The 21,723-nt window shown below is 38.1% G+C and overlaps 1 protein-coding gene and 2 long non-coding RNA genes across 3 annotated transcripts in view; 1 reads left to right on the forward strand and 2 right to left on the reverse strand.

Annotated features, from left to right (window-relative positions):
* LOC135203071 (acyl-protein thioesterase 1-like) overlaps positions 1-21,723 on the forward strand; it is a 51,740-nt gene that overhangs the window by 13,974 nt on the left and 16,043 nt on the right. Inside the window, exons 3-6 of the mRNA XM_064232678.1 lie at positions 2,805-2,870; positions 3,045-3,092; positions 4,032-4,278; positions 5,308-5,472. Coding sequence (XP_064088748.1) covers positions 2,805-2,870; positions 3,045-3,092; positions 4,032-4,278; positions 5,308-5,472 — 526 coding nt within the window. The remainder of the gene's footprint in view (positions 1-2,804; positions 2,871-3,044; positions 3,093-4,031; positions 4,279-5,307; positions 5,473-21,723) is intronic.
* The window catches only part of LOC135203072 (uncharacterized), a 49,254-nt gene continuing 33,168 nt past the window's right edge, over positions 5,638-21,723 (reverse strand). Inside the window, exon 3 of the long non-coding RNA XR_010311855.1 lies at positions 5,638-6,569. This is a non-coding gene — a long non-coding RNA (uncharacterized LOC135203072). The remainder of the gene's footprint in view (positions 6,570-21,723) is intronic.
* Positions 7,444-8,798, reverse strand: LOC135203074 (uncharacterized). The gene is made up of 4 exons (XR_010311856.1): positions 8,371-8,798; positions 8,025-8,107; positions 7,798-7,880; positions 7,444-7,607 (listed from the first exon to the last, which is right to left on the reverse strand). It is a non-coding gene; the product is annotated as an uncharacterized LOC135203074 (long non-coding RNA).

Here is a 21,723-nt window from a genome sequence, read left to right on the forward strand (position 1 = left end):
CGCTTCACACTCCCGACGGGATGTGAAGACGACATTTCAGATCCGTAAGTCGCTAGGACCATACATATCCGTAGATATATTATTGGGGGCAGGAAGCAACACGAATCCTATCCTATAGAAAAGGGAGAGGTGTGCTTTTAACTTTGAAGGGTTGGTCGCTTGAGGCGCGTTCCTTTTCTTTAGCCTAGAAGTTATGGAACTAACTTTGATAGGTTAGGTCAGGTGGTGGTTTTAGCTTCGGTGCCCTCAGAAGTATGGTCATATGGTCTAGTCACATTGTGGTCACGCCCCCGTTGACAGATCATCTAGAGCGCACCAGCATTACAGGTCTCTACCTCGCTGGCAACTCTAGTAACGCAGAAGCAGACTTTGGTGACAGTAATCACGAAGTCGGCTATGCTAACAGGTGAGGAACCAAGATGTATATCATCTACTTAATTTAGTTTCCCAAAAAATCCTATTCTGTCTCTTCCCACCATCCGAAGGTGGGATTCAGCTATATATATATCTGTCAGGTAAGTTTCATGAACAAAATGTTATTGTTATAATACAATTAAGTTTATTCATACTTACCTGGCAGATATATATAATTAAAGTGCCCACCCACCTCCCCTCAGGAGACAGTGGCACTGATAAAATATGAATAGAAAATGGGAATAGTTCCTGATATCCGCCTCCCACGGCGGGAATGGGTACTACCACCTGGCCGCCCACTGCGTGTGCCGCGAATTTTTAAATTCTGTCGGACTTCAGAAAATACAGCTATATATATATCTGCCAGGTAAGTATGAACAAACTTAATTGTATTATAACAATAACATTTTTTATTTGTTTTTCAAAGTATATCTCCTTCCTTATTTATTAAATTTAGAGAAAAAAGTAAAAGTAGAAAGTTTAATACCTATCAAATAAAACGGCAAACTCAGAAATCCAATATGTGATGTGTGCTATTTAAAAAAAAATATAAAAAAAAAAATTCAATAAAAAATACCCTAAAATTATGTATTAGATATTGGTAAAAAAAGTTTTTGAGAAAAAAAAGAAAAATAAATTTGCCGACGTGTTCTCTCACTATCTTTATTCCAATTAGTTTTTAGATTATTAAAATCCATTCATAAATAAGGGAGTTATTAGAATTTGAATGTAGAAAATGTGTTTTGAGAAAAACGCAGTTAAAGTTTGCTAACCATTTATTTTGCTTTCAGAAGCATATACTATAGTTTCTTGGAAAAGCCTACATGGCGTCTGTTTCCTTCTTTTTTTATAAGAGATATTATTCCCTCTAAAAAAACAAACATTTATCACTTAAAGAAAATAGTTTATACTATTATTTTTGGGGGGGTTATCGTAGAACGCCACTCTACTCTTGTGCTGCCAAGTTTTTAGAAAGCTAATGAGCCCCTCCTTCATATACTCCTTTTGATGATCTTTGCTTCTTTTGCTTTCTTGAATGCATAGCAGACCTTCGTTTCCTGGTTTACTCTTTCATCTGAAGGCCTTTCAGGTTTTCTCCTGTCGTTTTTCTCATAATAGGCAGCAATGAACTTGGTGCATAGCCGATATTATGTTCCATTGCAGCAATATGTTTTGATATATAAATTAAGCTGTTGTTTCACCGATATCTTCTGTTTTCACACTTTCAGATGGCACCTCACACTTACACTTTAGTTTCAAGTCAACATCAAAACTGTTTTTATCAATTTCAAGTGTTATATTGCTGTCACACTGCCTGCAATACGTCGAACTAAAAGCGTCTTTTAGAGCTCTCAAGGGTAATGAAACTATTTCTTGATCATTGCTTACACTCAGAACGTCTTCTTTTTCAGTCATATAACTTCCCAATAAAAAAACTCCTTAGGTTGGCTCCTGATAAAACACTTGACATCACCTGCTACGTCAGGGACAGTAATTACATCTTGAAAATGCTCATTCTCTTCCTCCTCCCCCTCCTCATCATCAGATGACTTCAAAACAAAGTCGTCGGTGCCATCATCATCATCATCTTGATATATTTGTGCAATGGAATAATAGATTTCCCTCGGAGCTTCGTAATAGGAAGTATTTGGCATCTCTTCAGCACACATGGCAGGTGGCGACATGTGAGAAGCTACATTAGCTCTCTATACTTTTAGTTTCAAGATAAGTTTTGTTATTATGAGAGCTTGCTTCCCTTTGTTTACTAAACTTCTTTTTTAGCATGTTAGTAGTATATATAATACACAATTGATGTCTAAAAGTCTGAGGAAGTGTTGCAATTGATTGAAAATGACATACACGATTGCATAAATAAAATACAAGAATTCTCTCACTAGACAAGTGGCTCACGTTATTCAGTCATGGGAAGAGTTGCCATCTCTATCAGGAAAACATATTGTACGGCATACGAAACAACATGTAATGAAAAGAAACTCAAATACTTAAAGAATGAATGGAAAATGAAATAGTAAAACCACCCCTAACCAGACCTTTAATTCTCTACTTGGATGTGGCCTTTAAATTGGCCTTTAAACCATTTAAAAAGCTTCGTATCGATATTATCTTGCGTGTGGCAACGGCCGGGACCCAGATGTATGGTAATATGACGATAACTCATTTTCATGAATTTGAGCCAATTTCGCCAAAATTACAGGCCGCCGATACCCTTAAAAGTATTAGCTCAGCTTGCTTGAACTTGGTAGCTCAAGTATTTAATTTCCATTTGGTAGCTCAAGTATTTCATTTCCATTCAGTCAAAAACATTTCGGTAATTTATACTTATTTCTTTTAGTAGTTTTATGCTCAGTTTTTTTCTTGTATATTTACAGCCATGGGTGGGCAAGTGCAATGGCAGCAATTGGTTCACCACACATCAAGTTTATTTGCCCCACTGCGTGAGTGTTCCATTTATCTCCAGATCTTGTTAAGATATCTGTTGAACGTGTTTAATGTCTGCATATCTTTTTAAGAGTACAACTATTTTAGCCATTTGACATTTCTTTGTTCATTAGTTGATTAACAGGATGAGAGAAGTATGAACTTGTTTTAATCTTGTGATGTTTTTTCAGGCAGGTGATGCCAGTGACACTTAACGCAGGCTTCCGAATGCCATCATGGTAAGCTTGATAGTATGTAATTAGTGTGCAAATATTTAGTGCAAGAGATGCAAACATTCGTGGCCCTTGTTTTTATTTATTTTTTATTGGGACAAGATGAGGTTCATTGTCTCTTGCATTTAAAAGCAAAGGACATGTCAGAATACAAACAAGAATTAAAGGCATTAAAAAGCAAAGGACATGTCAGAATACAAACAAGAATTAAAGGTAGAAGAGGGACTAATCAGTACAGTAAGGAATACTTGTTTTCTTCACAGTATATGTAGATGCAACCATCCATTAAATCACTAAAAGAGACTTTGTGGTATAAATTAAGTCACCAATCATTGAGAAACTAATTTATTTCATTGAATGATATATTACAGTATGTATTGTTATTGTTACTATGTGTTTGAAACTAACGACAGTTAATATACCTAGTCAGAGCAACAAACTTTTTTTTTTTTTTTTCTCATGAAAATGTAATGCTAATGATGTAACAAGTAGTATATTAAATGCCTTGGACAAAAGAAGCATCAGGAAGTTTTGCATCATTGTTGACACATTAGTCTATCATGAGAGAGTTAAGAATAGGACAAAACAAAGTTGGGATTCTGCCTCGGGAAGGCCAGTCTTGTATGGTGGCTGTATATTACTGTGCAATATAGTGTAGAATTAAAATTACTTTCTTTGCTAAGGAAAATTACTTTCTTTGCTAAGCAGTCATTATGACCAGTTCAACTTGAAGCGTAGAGTTGGAAGTAAAGTACAGGTAAGTTTTAAGTGGGTGTTATTTGATTTGGGGTGAATCTTACCTACTGTTAAAGATAGCTTATATCTCCATGCCAACGAGTGAGGAAATATAAGATATAAGTTATCTGTAACAGTAGCCAAGTATCCAAAGTAGTAAATTTTAACATGAAAATTTATAATTTAATATAAGCTCTCAACTTCATTCAGGTTTGATCTCAAATCTTTGGATGTAGATGGGCCTGAGGACAGTGAAGGAATCAAGAAAGCAAGAGACGGAATTCACCAGCTCATTGAAGAAGAGATTAAAGCTGGGATTGCTAATGAACGAATTATGTTAGGTGGTTTCTCCCAAGGTGGAGCCTTAGCCTTATATTCAACGTTTACCTATTCCAAGACACTCGCAGGGGTTGTTGGTCTGTCTTGTTGGCTTCCTTTAAGAGACGAGTATCCACAGGTATGTTGTTTGTAGATTGTTTTGTTGTAAACTGAAAAAGCTTAATAATAATTGGAAATATGTTGGTTCTTTCTGTGGAGTGATGATAACGATAGCATCTCAGAACTGTGCAAAGTAATGTCAGATTTAAACTGCATATTTGTTAAATTCAGATTCATTGAAACCCTTTATTATGGTTAAGTTAGATAGAAGATAATAGGTCTTCAAAACTCAAGCACATCTTAATATTTTTTTTTTTTATTGGAAAAAATATTTAGTCATCTAATTTGGTAATTTGGGGTTAGTGATGAAGTAGGTTACAATACAGATAACTATCTTGTATTTATGTTTTTGGATGTCAATGAATTTTTACTTTGTTCAAATTTCGTGTTTTAAAACTAAAGATAACTTTAAATCACCGTAAGATTAATAGTAGATGTGCCCAAAATTATTTTGTATATACAGTAATGCCCAAAATTATATTTGAATGTACAGTAGGTTTTCTTTCTTGCCGTCCCTTTGAGATTGATGCTCATTTTTCAGTTAAGTGGACAGCTCTGTTCTGTCCCACTCATGCAAACAGTGTGGGAGGATTAAGAACAGGTGTCGAAATCCTTCTGTCTCTTTCTTGAGAAATTGTCATTTCAGTTCTTTTGAGAACAGAACAAGAATGGGCCTTACACAAATTATTACATTGCTTTTTATGTTAGTTAGGTCAATGACAAATGAAAGTATCAAGTACTTCATCCCCTTGCTCTTTTATATGATGTATCCCATCATATCTCCGTAAATTGTTTTACTCCTCTACAAGTGTAACAAATGTGGAACCTTTAGTCATAGAAAGAAGTATGTATAGGTAATAGAGAATTTTTAGGTTTCTTTCCTTATAAAGAAATTTTTTTTATTTTCTTCTTAAGCAGTTGCTGTGACTTTTGGTGAATTGTCTCATGCTTATGTGTCAAAGTCCTTATATTTATCTTTCTCAAAATATATTAGCTTACAGTGAGAGCAGTTTTTTTTTTTTTTTTTAACCAGTATTTTTTTTTTCAGGCTGCCATCAGTAACACAGGGTCACCAATACTTCAGTGTCATGGTGATTGTGACCCCATTGTACCATACAAATTTGGTCAGATTACAAGCCAAATTATTAAGAAGTTTGCCGGCAACATTGAGTTCAAGACCTATAGAGGCATGATGCATTCATCGTGTGAGGAGGTTTGTGAATTTCATTTGTGTGTGTGTATAAACAATAGTGAGTCCCAGCTTCATTTTGATTCAGTAATATGTACAGTAGTATACTGTATCATGAAAGTTTTTGCTGAGGGTAAGTAGCTTTTAAAGAAGGGGGATGTGCGAAAAATTAATAAAGATCATGTAGAATTACATTTATTAACAAAAATATTTACAGGAAAATGTCAAAATTTTCTAGCGAAAATACTGGTAATCATTTCTTGAACTTTTGTCTGAAGCAGAAAGAAGGACACTCTTGAATGAGACACTTGGAACTTGGCAGATAAAGACCCCAATTAGTAGCAATTACCAACATTCTTTGTTGTTGCACATTGATGGAGTAACCTCCACATGGCAGTTGTCCAGAATTTTCTCCATGAATGCAATATTGTTCCTTTACCACTGGATTTCTCCACGAACTTGCTCCTGGCACTTGCTCGTTGAACAACCTGTTCCATCTTGTTTAACAACAGTTGCTGTTGTGCCGGGAAGGATGAAGATCTCGTGTAACTTGAGTTCTCCTTTGTATATTCAAATTCCAAAACAAGACAAAGTTGCATGCTATCCTTATTGGCAAGTCTGAGGAACTTTAGATAAGTTATCTTTCAAAGAAGTTTCTGCCATTTGTGGTGATCCATATCTTTCAGCCACAGTTGTTGTACACCTCTTGTTGGATTAATAGCATTTGAGGGTTCAATGCTAAAGGTGTGTTGAGAGGACTGGGTTCCTAGCCATTTTACAAGAAGGTCCAACTGTTCTGAGTTGAGAGCTTGGTTCATTGATTATGCACTTGACGGTGGCTTTCCACATGCAGTTATGGTTCAGCACAGTCATTGAAGTTTTTAGATGAGAAAATAGTAAAAGCAGGAATTTTCCATGAAATAGCATGTGTTGTTACCAGTTGGCATGGACAGCATTGTAAGAGGACGTGACTGCTGTGCTATGGGAACCAGATACAGTTGAGATGTTATAGGTGGACTTGCAACCGTAGTCTGTTGTGTGTGATCATTTTAGTTGTCAGGGGCCATACCCTGTGATGTGGTAGACATAACGCTGCACTGAATGAATGGAGTCCCCAGTTTCTGTTGAGAGAAGAATGTTAAATTCCTGGTCATGATTTCCATCCTCATCATCATCTTCAAAAGATAAATATTTATGCATAAATAATGTCAAAGATTAGTTACAGTTAAGGGTACGTAATATAATATAGACTACTTATGGTACATGTTTAGATTATTATTATATTAAGATTTAGTTTATCCAGACCTCTGAGCCTAATAAAGGCTCTTCTGGGGCTAGATACCTAGGATGAGTAGAAGCTGGCATGAGAGTTTTATTAGTAGTTAGGATATAAACAATGTCCTTTGTCAGTCTTACACAGTCACGGTAAGTCTCATTGTCTTAGTAGGGTAATGTACAATAGAATTGGAGGTAGGATAATGTAGAATAGAATTGCAGGTATTCATGTCTTAATAGTCTGGACAGTGGTTAATAACATCATAGTTGGTGGTTTCTTAGAAAGTGTTTTTTGTAGTTGGAGCCTTGCTGGTCGTCTCTGTTCTTGGAAATCTCTCGGTCAAGGCATTAAGTCTTCTTAGTTTTTATTATAGGAAAGATGAGAACAAGATGTAAATATAATGATACTGCAGACATGTTGCTAGCAGGTACAGTTTTGCTTGGAGTTGTGCTTTCCTTTAAGCTGCTTCATGCTCCATTTCTGCCTTGCAAGCTGTTTCCCATTTCATTTCAACTCCTGGTTATAATAGTACAGGCAGTCCCCGGGTTACGACGGGGGTTCCGTTCTTGAGGCGCGTCGTAAGCCGAAAATCGTCGTAAGCCGGAACGACACTCGGAAATATGCCTTAAACTAAGAAAAAGTTAGAGACCTTACCTGTGTGACATGCAAGTATATTGCATGATGTGTAGTGTGGTTATTTCAATGGCAAAGGATGGTTCTTGAAGGTATAATTCTTTATTAAACTCTTGTGACACTATAAAGCACAATGTACTACACTTAATCCTTAGGTTAGATTATACACTAAACACTATATTATGCACTGTACACTTCGTAGTAGTATTTGTTAGATCCTGGAGTACACTAAAATCCCAGTCTGGTAGCTCTGGAAGGTAAAAGTATAACACAATTAGTACAAAATACTACACAAAGTCCTGAATGCAATATGTAAATTATAGATATCAAGAGTAAAAGAGTTAATGTATGTTAATTAATTCCTTACTTTTAGTTTATAATTCCTTACTTTGAGTTATATCAAGAGTAAAAAAGTTAATGTATGTGAATTAATTCCTTACTTTTAGTTTAAATTTGTCGTTCAACGTAACCCTGGATGCACAAAGTCTTATGTGGCCCCATAGCCTACATCATTCAGGGGGTTCTGGAATGTACAAAAAATAATTAGTATGTCAGTAAGTACTCTATGCATAGTAAGTTACATACAGTAATATGCACCATACAGTGGTTTAATATCACATATATAACATGTATAAAACTTGTTAATGTATGTTAATTAATTCCTTACTTTTAGTTTAAATTTGTCGTTCAACGTAACCCTGGATGCACAAAGTCTTATGTGGCCCCATAGCCTACATCATTCAGGGGGTTCTGGAATGTACAAAAGATAATTTTGTCAGTAAGTACTCTATGCATAGTAAGTTTTCATACAGTAATATGCACCATACAGTGGTTTAATATTGCATATTGTAATGATTGGTCTACACCCCCTGTTCAGCAGGGAGTGTACAGTATGTAATTCCATGAGGGACCTTGATCACTTATATCCCATGTGAGAGATCTTGGTCACTTTTTTTTAGTATGTACGTATAAAACTTACTTAATGTATGTTTCTACTATGTATAATTCCTTACCTTTAGTACAGTAGTACATAGTTTACAGTTGTCGTGCTATGTTATGTAGTAACCCTGGACAAAGTTTTATGTGGCCCCATAGCCTGCATCATGGAGGGGGTCCTGGTTTTCTGGAATGTACCAAAAAGTATCAAAGTTAAGTCATGTTATGTATGTTTAGTAAGTTACATACAGTAACCATACGTACAGTGGTTTATAACATGTACATATGTACATAATCAAACTTGGTTGGAAATTCCTGTAAAAAAAAAGTTATGTACGTATGTAATATGTACTACTGTATGTAAAAACCTTACTGTTCATACTTTGTTACACTACATGTTACATGTGATACGTATACTTTCCTGAAGGGTTTTTTCCATCCAAAAATGGTGCTTCTACTTGTAGTTATCCCTTGATGACACTTGTAGTAACAACCTGGAGTTGTGTGAAAAAATGTTGGTTCTGGAAGGAAAAAAAGTAACAAAATTAGTGTACAAAATATACACTACAGAAAGTTGTGAATGCAATATGTTAATTACTGTAGATATATCAAGAGTACTAAAAGAGTTAATGTATGTTAATTAATTCCTTACTTTTAGTTTTAAACGTTGTCTTTCAATGTAACCCTGGATGGACAAAGTCTTATGTGGCCCCATAGCCTACATCATTCATTGTCAGTAAGTTACTCTATGCATAGTAAGTTACATACAGTAATATGCACCATACAGTGGTTTAATATCACATATAACATGTAGTATAAAACTTAATTTAGAAATTCCTTACATAACTTACCAACTTTTAGTGAGTCTCAAAGCTGTTACCTAGGTTGTGGGAGATGGAGGTGGATGGTGTAGAGCATTCATGATAAGGATGCATTCCAAACCTAACTTCAGTGTGCTTTATCACAGATAACAGGCTAGGATGATGGGCAGTCTGGAATGAAGAATTAATATTAAAGGACAGTGTGTAACCACTTAGGTGTACAAAATTTATTGTACGTATGCAAACATTAAACACAACTGAGAATTCCTTACCTTCAGCAAAATGAAGACATGTAGGCTATGTAGAGGTCTGGTTTATGTAAGTCACAGGTGCATGCCAGTCTGGAATGATAATGTAATACATATGATTTATAGTATGTATGTCATACTGGTTTTTATATAATATTAAAACATTAATAAAAAAAAATGTCCTTACCAAATTCTAGTGGTTGGCTTGCTTACTGGATGGCCATATGGTACATGAGAGTGGGTGGCTGGGCTATGGAGTGGGATGGGCAGGTGCTTGGGAGTCTGGAATGATAAAAAATATATAAAATGATAGTTACTACTACTGTAAGTACTGCACATGTTATTACTGTTTGACATATGTAGTGTGTAATACATATGTTCAATATAAAAAATGAAGAATTCTTTTTACCTGAAGGAATGGGAGAGGTGATACTACTCGTATCAACTGATTTGGGCTCTGGAGAGGTGATACTCCGTATCAACTGATGAGGGATCTACATCTGGAAAGAATGATAGGGTACATAAATATATTATAAGGTGGATGTAATTGTAGCATATGTACACTTTTAATAAAATTTTTTTCTATTAGCAATTTATAAAACATTTTATACAAATTTGTTAAGGATTCCTTACCTGATGTATAGGGCGAGGCATCAAAACCATGGAAAGGCTCAGGGTCATCTGTGGGTCACTGTCACTATCAAAGGGGTCTGAATGAAAAAAAAAAATAATAATAATAAGGTTATGCAACATCAAACACATTGTACCACTATGTAAGTTTAGTGTACGTATGTATGTAGGGTGTAAACAATTTCCAACATGAAAAATGAGAAAAATGAAATTGCTTACCTGATTGTCAAGGTGGGCGGGCTGATACAGAGGGTCCAGGTACAGGGGGATCTGGAACTGTCACAGGTAGTACAGGGAGATCTGGAACTGTCACAGGTAGTACAGGGAGATCTGGAACTGTCACAAGTAGTACAGGGGGATCTGGAACTGTCACCACTTCTGCAATAAAATTACAAATGATGAAAATTAATGAAGTTACAATTTACTCTTACATTTAGTTGTTACATTAAAAAATTAACACATTTTTTTTTTTTTTTTTTTTTTTTTTTAATATGTACACTATGTAAACACATAAATTAGTAAACAGTTCAGAATTCCTTACCAGGACTAGGAGTGGGAGGTGGTGGTACTGGAGACTTGTGAAAGAAAGTGTCAAGCCTGGACTGCACACTTCTCTTCGTCTGCTTCTCCTTCAGGGTCTCCTTGTAGAAAGTCACCAAATCCATGATTCCTCTCTTGATTTTGTCAAACCTAGAACGTTAGGGTCTTCTGCCTCAAAAGAAGCCAAGGCTCTCTCCAGATGAGTAAAACCCTCTGACAAGCCTTTCACAGTTAATGACCTGGGTTTTGGCTCTGGTGCGCCTCCTCTTCCTCAATCATTTGTTGTTCAAGTTCTAGTAAGTCCTCTGCAGACAATTCCTCTCCATGGGAAGGCCAGCAGCTCTGTACATCATCAGGTTCAAGATCTAGTTTTCAGCCTCTTGCTTAGCCCTATACGATCTTCCTCGTCACAGTCTCGACTGATTATTATTGTATAAGTTGTTATGGTATAGATAAGTGTGATTATATATTGTATAATTGTTTATGGGTATTTATGCATTGTTGAAATATGGTGGGTGTCCTATATATAGACAGCATGTGAGATTCTAGAAGGTGCTGTTGATGTATTTAAGTTGTGTTGTGACGTCATAGGCTGTGACGTCATAGACAAGATGGCGGCGGCGTCGGCAGGATGTAAACAATAACACGGGGGAGTAGAAAGCACTGTTGGTGGTGTGTGGTTGGTAGGGGAGAGCTCTCTGTCTGGTAGGAGTTGTTTTTTGGGTCGTAAGTCTTGTGGTGCTGGTGTTTTAAGGTGATTTCTGGAGTGTACTGGAGTTGGAGAAAGCGTACAGGTGGGTAGATTATTCATTTTTATAGAGAAAGAAAGGAGTTAGGCTAGGCCAAAATTCAAACTGGTAGCAGAGCGTGTTGATCAAAAGATGCCTGGATCCGACAGTGAACAAAGGGGAGACTACTACTAGATGGAGAAGGGAATGTCCTAGGTTTAGCGGGATACAAGAAGAATACAAAGAATGGAAAGGTCAAGCCGAAGATTGGCTATTGTTGTATGGAGAAGATACAAAATACCCGGCGATAGAAATGAGAATGAGCTTAAAAGGGAAAGCCCGAGAGCTAGTGGAAGCATTAGATAAAGATAAACTTACTGGTACAGAGGGTCCAAATTAATCCTAGAGAAACTAGATAAAGCCTATCTAAAAGACTCGGTAATGGAGAATTACGGTAGAATAAAAAGATACCTTCTAATAAGAGAGAATCTAGTGAAAATATGGCGGACTATTTAATTAGATACGAGAAGGCAGCATCTGAGTGTGAAAGAGCAATGGGGAAAGGCGCGCTTGAAGGCGAAGTCAAGGGGTATCATGTAATAGAGCAAGCAAATCTCACGGAAAATCAAAAACAAATGGTATTATCGGCTTGTGGGCAAGAAAAGCTAGGAGTAGTACGGAACAGTGTCGCAAACAATGAAAAGACTATTTGAGGGATTAGGGACTAAAGAGGAACGGGAATGGTGGGGTTCGTCAGAAGGCAATGCCAGTTCTGGGGAGAGGGAGGGAAAACCAAAGATATCGGGGACAAGATGGAACCGACACAGGAAAGGGAAGGTAATGGGGGTGGTAGAAATCCTATAAACAAAGAAGGGAAGGTAACAGTATGTGCAATATGCAGCTCAGAATGGCATTGGGCTAGGGATTGTCCTCAGAATTTTCATAATAGGAAGAAAACTGAAACAAGACTAGAAGAAAATAAGGTAAAAACAAAAACAGAAAATGGGACAGAAGAAGAAGAGGTTTATGTAGGAGAAGTTAATAAAATAGTGGAAGCATCATGGGAGGTGGTTGATGCAATTTTGGACACAGGGTGTAAATCAACAGTTTTGCGGGGAATTGTGACTAGCACGTATTGTCATGGATTTGAGTCAGGAAGAGTTGAGGAGAATGAGGGACACTAGGACAGAGTCTAATAAGTGTTTAATTTTGGTGAGACACTTATAAGTCCGAAGGAATAATAGAAATACCTGTGATACTAAAAAACAGAAAGTTTTATTTGAAGACAGGAAATTCTGCAAGGTGATATACCCTGGCTGATAGGTAAGCAAACCATGAGTAAAATGGGTATGACCCTAAATTTGAAAGAAAATTGTGTCATAGTAGAAGTATTAGGGGGAATGAAAGTTAGAGTTAAGAGAAGACGAACAGGGTCATTTAAGAGTGCCTATAAGGAGGAGGAAGGTAGAAGAATTATTACTGGAGGGTTGGAAGGGAAAGAATCCGAGGGAAATTAAGAACACAATGAAGAAATTACATTTACAGTTTGGTCATGGAAGTGGAGATAAAATATGGAAGCTAACAGAGGAAGCACAATGGAGTAATGGGTGGTTAATCGAAAAAGAAAAAGAGGAAATAAGAAAGTTACTAACGGAACTGATTAAAAGTTGTGAGGTTTGTAAAAAATACAAAAGAAACCCCGCCAAACCACCGGTAGTAATGGCCTTTTCTTGAGGGTAAAACGTTCAATGAAGTCGTAGCGATGGATGTGGGATAGAGATAGAGAGAGAAAGTTCTTGGTAATAGTGGATATGGCAACGAGATATTGTCAGGCCTGTTGGATAAAAGATAAGAAACCAGAAACTATAATAAAGATACTTTTTGAGTGCTGGTTTTGCTATATTTGGGGAGACCTACCAAAATATTGTCAGATAATGGGGAGAATTTCAAAATGAAAAAGTAAGGAGGATGGCAGAAAAATGGAATATTAAAGTATTAGCCACAGCATCAGAATCTCCGTGGAGCAACGGATTATGTGAAAAGACCGTAGGCATGATCAAGGGGAGTGTAAGGAAGATGATGGAGGAAGAGGAAGTAGATTGGTCCCTAGCTTTGAAATGGGTAGTGAGTGCTAGGAACTGTTTAATGAATAATGGAGGTTTCTCTCCCAACCAATTAGTATTTGGAAAAAACCCTTCACTGCCTAACCTAATAGGAGAAGAAAGTTCTAGTCCTGCAAGCAGAGAAAAAGGGATGGAAGAGGGTATGGTAAGGGACACACTGAATGCAATGCACAAGGCCAGAGAAGCATTTATAAAAAATGAGTCCTGTAATAAAATAAGAATAGCGCTAAACAAAAACATCAGAGAACATAAATTTGAAAGAAGCAGTGGTAGGAGATGAGGTATTCTATAAGAGGGAAAATGAAAATGAATGGAGAGGACCTGCTCAGGTAGTGGGAGTATCGGGGAAAACAATAATAGTCAAACATGGGGATTCTTTAAGAGAAGTAGCTAGGATACATGTGACAAGGATTCAACGACGATCACCAGATACAGAAGAGATATCGGCTAGAATAGATAAATCCCATGGGGTGAAAGGTAGGTCAGATGGCCCAAATGAAGGGAAAGTAGATTGGCTGGAAGGAGAGGAGATAATGGGTGAGAGAAGGAATGCAGACACAGAAGAGACTATAGAAAGAGAGGTGATAGAGGAAACAGTGGAAGATAACGGGCAAAGTGGGTCAATAGAAAGCGAGTTAATGGAAGAGATACCAAAATTCAAAAAGGGAAATAGAGTTAGGGCTATAAACAATGATACAGGACAAGTAGAAGAATGGACTATTTTAGGTCTTGCAGGAAAAAGATCAAGCCAAGCATGGGCTGATTCGTACAATATACGAGACTCACAGTCGGGTGACAAAGGGTGGGTTAACTTGAGGGATTATAGTCAGGTAGAAAAAATTGAAGATGAAGAGGAGGTGTTGCTGGGATTTGAAAATAGAACATAATGGAAGCTAAAGAAAAAGAACTTCTAAGTTGGAGAACCATACAGTATATGAGAGGTAAATGATGTTGGACAAAAAGCTATATCTACAAGATGGATCGTAACTGAAAAGATAAAGGGGGGGAAAGGATATGTAAAGCAAGATTGGTAGCTAGAGGGTTTGAAGAAGAAATGGCCTGAGTGGGAAAAAGGATGCTCCCACATGCAATGCTGAAATTGTTTTAAAATTCTGTCTAACCATAATAAAGGTGAAAAATTGGAATTGTTATACATTGGATGTCAAAACTGCATATTTACAAGGTGACGATACAAAGAGAAGTGTACTTGAAGCCACCAAGGGAAGATGGTTGGAGGGGATTATGGAAGTTGAAGAAAACAGTCTATGGGCTCAAGGATGCAGCAAAAGCATGGTATTGTAAAGTGGTGAAAGTAGTGAAGGAGCTTCAAGGTGAGAGAAGTAGACTAGAACCTAATATATTCTTTTGGAAAAAGAACAATAAAGTGGAAGGCATTTTGTGTACACACGTAGATGATTTTTGCTACGGAGGAACTGAAGGATTCTTAAAGGAAACGATTGGGAGAGAATGAAAGGGAAATTGCAAGTAGGAGAACAAGAGAGTAAAAGGTTCAAGTATATAGGAGTAGTAATAGAGCAGAAGCGGAGAATAGATTTTCCCTTAATCAGTGGCAGTATATAAATTCCATAAGAGAACCAGAGGCTAGAAGATATACGGGTAATAGAGTGCTAGAACAAAAAGAGTTAACAGAGTACAGATCAGTGGTAGGACAGCTGAATTGGGTATCACTACACACGATGCCAGAAATATCATATGATATTTAGCGAATTAACGTAAAGCATTTTAAAGAATGGAACAAACTCAGGATATTGAAGAAAGAAAATATTAAAATTTTTGTGGAGAAAAACTAAGAGCATGATGGGTAGAAGTTACAATAAGTGAGAATGGAAGAAGAAAGGGTTTATTGGGAAGCCTATGCAGACGCTTCATTTGGAAAACACAGAAGATGGCCATACTCAACTGGGTTATATTATTTCTTTGACAGATGGGAAGAGGAGAAGTCCCATATGGTGGAAGTCTAGGAAATCCAGGAGAGTGGCAAAATCCACCATTGAGGCTGAAGCCCTGAGTGTTGGGGAAGCTGTAGAAGGATTGATATATTTTCAAGCATTTGTGGGAAGAGGTAGTAGGAGGGAGAAATTTAGAAGCCTTGGTTAACACTGATAGTAAAACACTAATGACCGCCATCAAATCGAGCACTGGTGTAAGTAGCAAGAGATTAAAAATAGATATTGCTGCAAATAAGGGAAACCATTGAATCCGGGGAAATAAAGGAGGTGAGATGGATAAAAGGAAAGGAGCCAAGTGGCTGATGTATTAACTAAAGCAGGAGTTTCAGGGGAATGTATTAGAAATTATGTAGAGGGTAAAGAAAGTTGGAGGGTACGAAGAAATTAAGAGGGGAATACTAGGTTAGGAAACAGTCGGAGGGGAGGGAGAAAGAGATAAGTGTGATTATATATTGTATAATTGTTATGGGTATAGATAAGTGTGATTATATATTGTATAATTGTTATGGGTATTTTATGCATTGTTGAAATAGGTGGTGTCCTATATATAGACCAGCATGTGGTAGATTCTAGAAGGTGTCTGTTGATGTATTTTAAGTTGTGTTGTGACGTCATAGGCTGTGACGTCATAGACAAGATGGCGGCGGCGTCGGCAGGATGTAAACAACACGGGGGAGTAGAGCAGTGTGTGGTGTGTGGTTGGTAGGGGAGAGCTCTCTGTCTGGTAGGAGTTTGTTTTTTGGGTCGTAAGTCTTGTGGTGCTGGTGTTTTAGGTGATTTCTGGAGTGTACTGGAGTTGGAGAAACAAGCGTACAGGTGGTAGATTATTCATTCCTTTTTATAGAGAAAGAAAGGAGTTAGGCTAGGCCAAAATTCAAATCGACGTCTTCTGCCTGGTCAAAGCCTTCAAAACTGTGCACAAACTGTGGACACAGTTTCCTCCAGGCCCCATTTAAAGAAAGTGGTCGTCTTCACCTCGTCCCAAGCACTTGCAATGTTCTTCACTGCATCTGCAATGTTGTAGCCCTTCCAGAATTGCTTCAGTGTCAACTCCTTGTTAGCTTCTATGGCCTCAAGCAAAACGTATGGTCCTTCTAAGGTAGTAAGCCTTGAAAATTTGCTATTACTCCCTGGTCCATTGGCTGTATCAGCGATGTGGTATTGGGTGGGAGGTACACCACCTTCACATTAGGATGCATGTCGCTCAAATTTGAAGGGTGACCAGGGGCATTGTCCAGGACTAAGAGGGCCTTAAAAGGCAGACCCTTCGAAGTCAAATACCGCTCCACTGCTGGCACGAAATGGTCATTGAACCAATCTTCGAAGACCATTAAGGAATAAACCCACGCCTTCTTGTTAGATTTCCAAATCACAGGGAGTTGACTCTTGAAAATGCCCTTGAAAGCCCTGGGATTCTCGGCCAAATACACCAGCAAGGGCTTCAGTTTCAAATCACCACTTGCATTGGCCCCCAAACAGCAAAGTCAGTCGCTCCTTTCCAGCTTATGGCCAGGTGCTGACTTCTCCCTCCTTGGAAAGGTACGTTCGATTTGGCATTCTTTTCCAAAATAATCCAGTCTATCCACATTAAAGACTTGGTCAGCCGTGTAACCACCATCCTTAATTATCTCAGCCAAACCACCTGGAAAACTTTCTGCTGCTTCGCTATCAGCACTAGCAGCTTCACCTTGCAGCTTCACATTAGGCAAATTTGCACGAGCCTTAAAACGGTTTAAACCAACCTCTACTCGCGGAAAATTCACCACCAGCACTGCCTTCGCCAAACACTTTTTCACTACTGCCTCATGCAGCGCTCTAGCCTTCTCCTGGATCACACTTAAGCTCACCGGAACACGTCGCTGGTTCTGGTCCTCCAGCCAGATCATGAGCAATTTCTCCATTTCAACAATGCTCTGGCTACGTTGCTTCTCGTTTATCACCGTTGACTTCATCGGTGCAGCATCCTTAACATGCTTCAGAATACGTTCCTTATCCTTCACAATGGTTACCACCGTGGTCCTGCTCAAGCCTAAAGAACGGCCTATTTCGGTGTTAGTTTCTCCCTTCTCCGAACGCTTTATCACGTCATATTTGACCTCCATCGTGATGACCTTCCTCTTCTTGGATGAACTATCATCGGAGGAAGTACTTGGTTTGGCGTTTAGGAGCCATTGTAAATTTGCGAAAATGGCAAGGAATTTCAGCAACGTCTCAGCACACAACCTAGTGGAATGCAGGCAGGCACGCGATTGAAGTGGCGTCCTTTCGTATTGTTACGCTTGGCGTCCTCGACCGTCCGAGGTCGTTGTTCGGTCAATTTACCATACAGTTTAATAGCGTTAATTAATTTATGCACCTCCGCTCAAAAACTAGTTCTGCATATGAGGTATCGTTAAAAAGCATAACAAAACGTCGTAACCTTGGAATTTGTGTTGTAATCTAACCAGAAACTTAGTTTTTTTAATTATGTACTGGAAACAAGCAATGATTTTTCATTATATTTGCGCTTTTGGACTTTTAAACTGCGCATCCCAAGCTAGTGTATTCATTCTTCGCCCGCAAACTAGTTCCGCATATGCGGCGTCACTAAAAATTCAAAAAAATTCAAAAAATACGAAAAAAAAAAAGTGTCAAAAATCATCATAACCTCAAAATTTTTGTTGTAATGTAACCAAAAACATATTTTTATTATGTACTGTGCTAAACTATAAAGGATTTTTATCATAGCATGCGTTTTTTAAAAGCGTCGTTAACTCGGAGCGTCGGAAGCGTCAGCGTCGTAACCTCGGAACAAGCGTCGTAACCCAGGACGGAATTTCCATTGAATATTTAAGAAAAAGCGTCGTAACCTCGGAACGTCGTAAGCCGGAACCGTCGTAAGCCGGGGACTGCCTGTATAGGTCTTTTCCTGTCAAAGGCCAGTTTAGCCTCTGCTTTTGCTTCACTTCCTTTTAGCAGTGTCTGTGTACCTGGAACTCCCACTTTGAGGTGTACCTTGACTGTCTGCTGATCTTAACTTGACAATCTTGAACTGTCATTGATTGGCTAGATTCCTAATGTTCATGTAGAGCAATGTCATTTTTCCTATGGTGGAGGTTGAGAAGCTCATAGTAGGAGTCTAAATCTTTGGAACTTTCTTCTATGCTGGTAGGCTACAAACACTCATATTTTTCATTGGCTTGTAGAATGGAGTGTGTTAACCCTCTTACGCTGAAGCCCTAAAAATCAAAACCTCTCCCGTATGCCGGGCCGGGTTTGGAGTGAGCGCGGAAGCGGAAAAAATAATTTTTTCAAAAAATCACAGCATGCTTAATTTTGAAGATTAAGAGTTCATTTTTGGCTTCTTTTTTTTCATTGCCTGAAGTTTAGTATGCAACGATCATAAATGAAAAAAAATATTATATGTAAATAATGCGATATATGGTAGCGAAAAAAAAAATTCATACATAATTGTATTCAAATTGCGCTGTGCGAAATACGGTTAAAGCTAACAAGTTACTTTTTTTTCGTTGTATTGTACACTAAATTGCGATCATTTTGATATATAATACATTTTAAAACAATAAAAGCAACACCGGAAAAATATCACAAAATGATGCACGAATTCGTAAGGCGCGGACATAAAAAAATGGGTTTTTTTTAAATTCACCGTAAATCTAAATATTGTTCTAGAGACTTCCAATTTCTTTCAAAATGAAGACAAATGATTGAATATTATGATACGGTAAGAGTTTTAGATTAGAATTGCAGATTTCGACCATTTCGGACGAGTTAAATTTGACCGAATGTCAAAATTTTTATATATATTTTTTTTATATGCAAATATTTCGGAAATGAGAAAAGCTACAACCTTCAATTATTTTTGTTGTATTTTTCTTGAATTTGCGCACATTTTCATATATGAAACACTATAAAACGGCTAATATGAAAAGGAGCAAATATTAGGATAATGCGACATATGCATTTCAGAGATTTTCGGCCGCGAATCGGCGCGTGGAGGGAAAGAAAGTTTTATTTTCAAATTCACCATAAATCTAAATATTGTGCTAGAGACTTCGAATTTGTTTCAAAATGTTTCCAAATGAAGATAAATGACTGTGTATTACTAGATTGTAAGAGTTTTGGCTTACAATTGCGTTTTTCAACTATTTCGGTAGAGTCAAAGTTGACCGAACATGATTTTTTTTATATTTATCCTGATTTATATGCAAATATTTCAAAAAAGAGAAAAGCTACAACCTTCAATAATTTTTTGTTGTATTCTACATGAAATTGCACACATTTTCATATTTAAAACATTTCGACAATTGCACACAAAAAAGGGATTTTGACGTAGGAAAAATCTATTTCTGGGCGAGGAAGCCGTGTCGCCCAGTGAAATATGTCTGCTTTAGCACTATTTCTAGTAAAATATTGCTATAATACCAGAGAACTGCTAAATTGGACATGTCAGAAGCTTCTGACTCGCTCACCTATATAAAAGGTGTCGGTATAAAACTGGGGCGAGTGTTAAACACTACCACAGCAACCCCTCCAATTAGCCTTTTCCTCATCAAAAGACCCTAAATACGGGGAGCCGACCCATAGGTCACACCTAGCTACCCCGTTGAAGGCGTCTGTGACGTCATACTTATCGATAGCCATATCGTGTTCGTACGTTCGAATATAGCTATTTGTTCTTTTATTTTTATTCTTGATTACGGATCGTCAATCTACCTCTTCACCCAAGTTAAGTACTGGTTCCGCCCTTTTTCAATATTTAGAGAGTGATTTTCCCTTTCGTTTTGCCTTTATTTAGGATTTTATTAGGCGTCACTTATAAGTAGCGGGCGGGCGGCAAGTCGCTTTTACGGCTTATCCTTGAATTGTACTATTTCGAATGGTCTTCCTCTCTGCTTGTAAAATGTGATAATTCAGTACATATATTTATTTATTTATTTCTTGGGTGGTCGATCCTATTTTCGTTTATGTTTTTGTTATTTCATTATTTTCATGTTTTTCACGGGGGTCTTCATTCGAGCACGTTTCTTTATTTTCGTGTGCTTCGCCGTTTTTATTTTCCACCGCCACCCCCCCCCCCCCCCCCCCGCCCCCCCCCCCCCCCCCCACCCCCCCCCCCCCCCCCGGTTATTTTTAAGTTTGGTTTATTTCATTCAAGAATTTTCCCTTTTTTCTTTTCGTCAGCTTGCCGTTTTTTATCGTTTTGTCAGTAGGCAAGTAGTTTTTTCTTTTGCGCCCACCGTTATCGAGTGGCCTTCATTGCGGTTTTTATATTTTACGTAAGTGATTTCATTGCCCCCGTGTTAAAGCATGATTTTCTTTTACGTTTAAGTAATTGATTTTATTTTCTTCTATGTATATGTTGGATGTTACGGGTCGGTTAGCCTACATAGGCTATGCCTGCGTTTTCCTCGTGATCTTTTATTTGCGAGGGTACGCTGCTCACGTGATCGTCACCCCATCAGCCCTCCCTCCCTCCCCCTCACGTGGGGCCCCCAGTAGTTGGGTGCTCCTCTCGCCTCGGTTGTCGCTGACAGCCGTTACCCATCAGCGGAGGGTGGGGGGGATGTAGAGGGTCCTCCAGGACCTTAGGTTAGTGGGTGTCGCTTCTCAGCCGACCGCCTCCGGAGTTGATGATTGCTTTGCGTATGCAGCCTCGGCTTCCGTGGATTTGTTGCGCTCTGCTTCTTTCAGCTACCCCGGAGCTTACATCATACCGCCTAAAACATTCCCTCTCCGCATAAGGCGGATTTAGATTCCGGCTTCTCCGGTAGTCGTTGAGGGCTATGTTTACGGAAGTTACTCTTCCGTAGGCGGAGATATGATATTTGTTATTTTAGTTCTCTTTTTTTTAAATTTTTATTTTGTTCATGAAACTTACCTGACAGATATATATATAGCTGTATTCTCCAAAGTCCGACAGAATTTCAAAATTCGCGGCACACGCAGTGGGCGGCCAGTGGTAGTACCCATTCCCGCCGCTGGAGGCGGATATCAGGAACTATTCCCATTTTCTATTCATATTTTTTTCTGTCGCCGGTCGTAAACAACTTGTTTACAGACCTCGCCTAGGATTTTGAAACTTCATTAGCCGCTTAAGTATCCTAATTATTCTTACGATTATTGACTTGGATTTGTGGCTAGGCATACGCTATCGTAAATTTTTCATTGCATTTGATGTCTGAAGCTAGTTAGCCTAGTTTCAGACTTTGTTGTCTGCATGGGGAAAGGTGAAGCTACCGGAACTTTCGGTAGACACTCGCTTAGTATATATGGCGTTTACATGTTTTCTTTGCATAAGTTCAATGTAATTAGTGTAATGTGTGACTGATTACGGAAGAAGTAGGATTCATGTACGCATTTTAGAGCG

This window comes from Macrobrachium nipponense, chromosome 33 (assembly GCF_015104395.2).
Source record: "Macrobrachium nipponense isolate FS-2020 chromosome 33, ASM1510439v2, whole genome shotgun sequence".
Lineage (NCBI taxonomy): Eukaryota > Metazoa > Arthropoda > Malacostraca > Decapoda > Palaemonidae > Macrobrachium > Macrobrachium nipponense.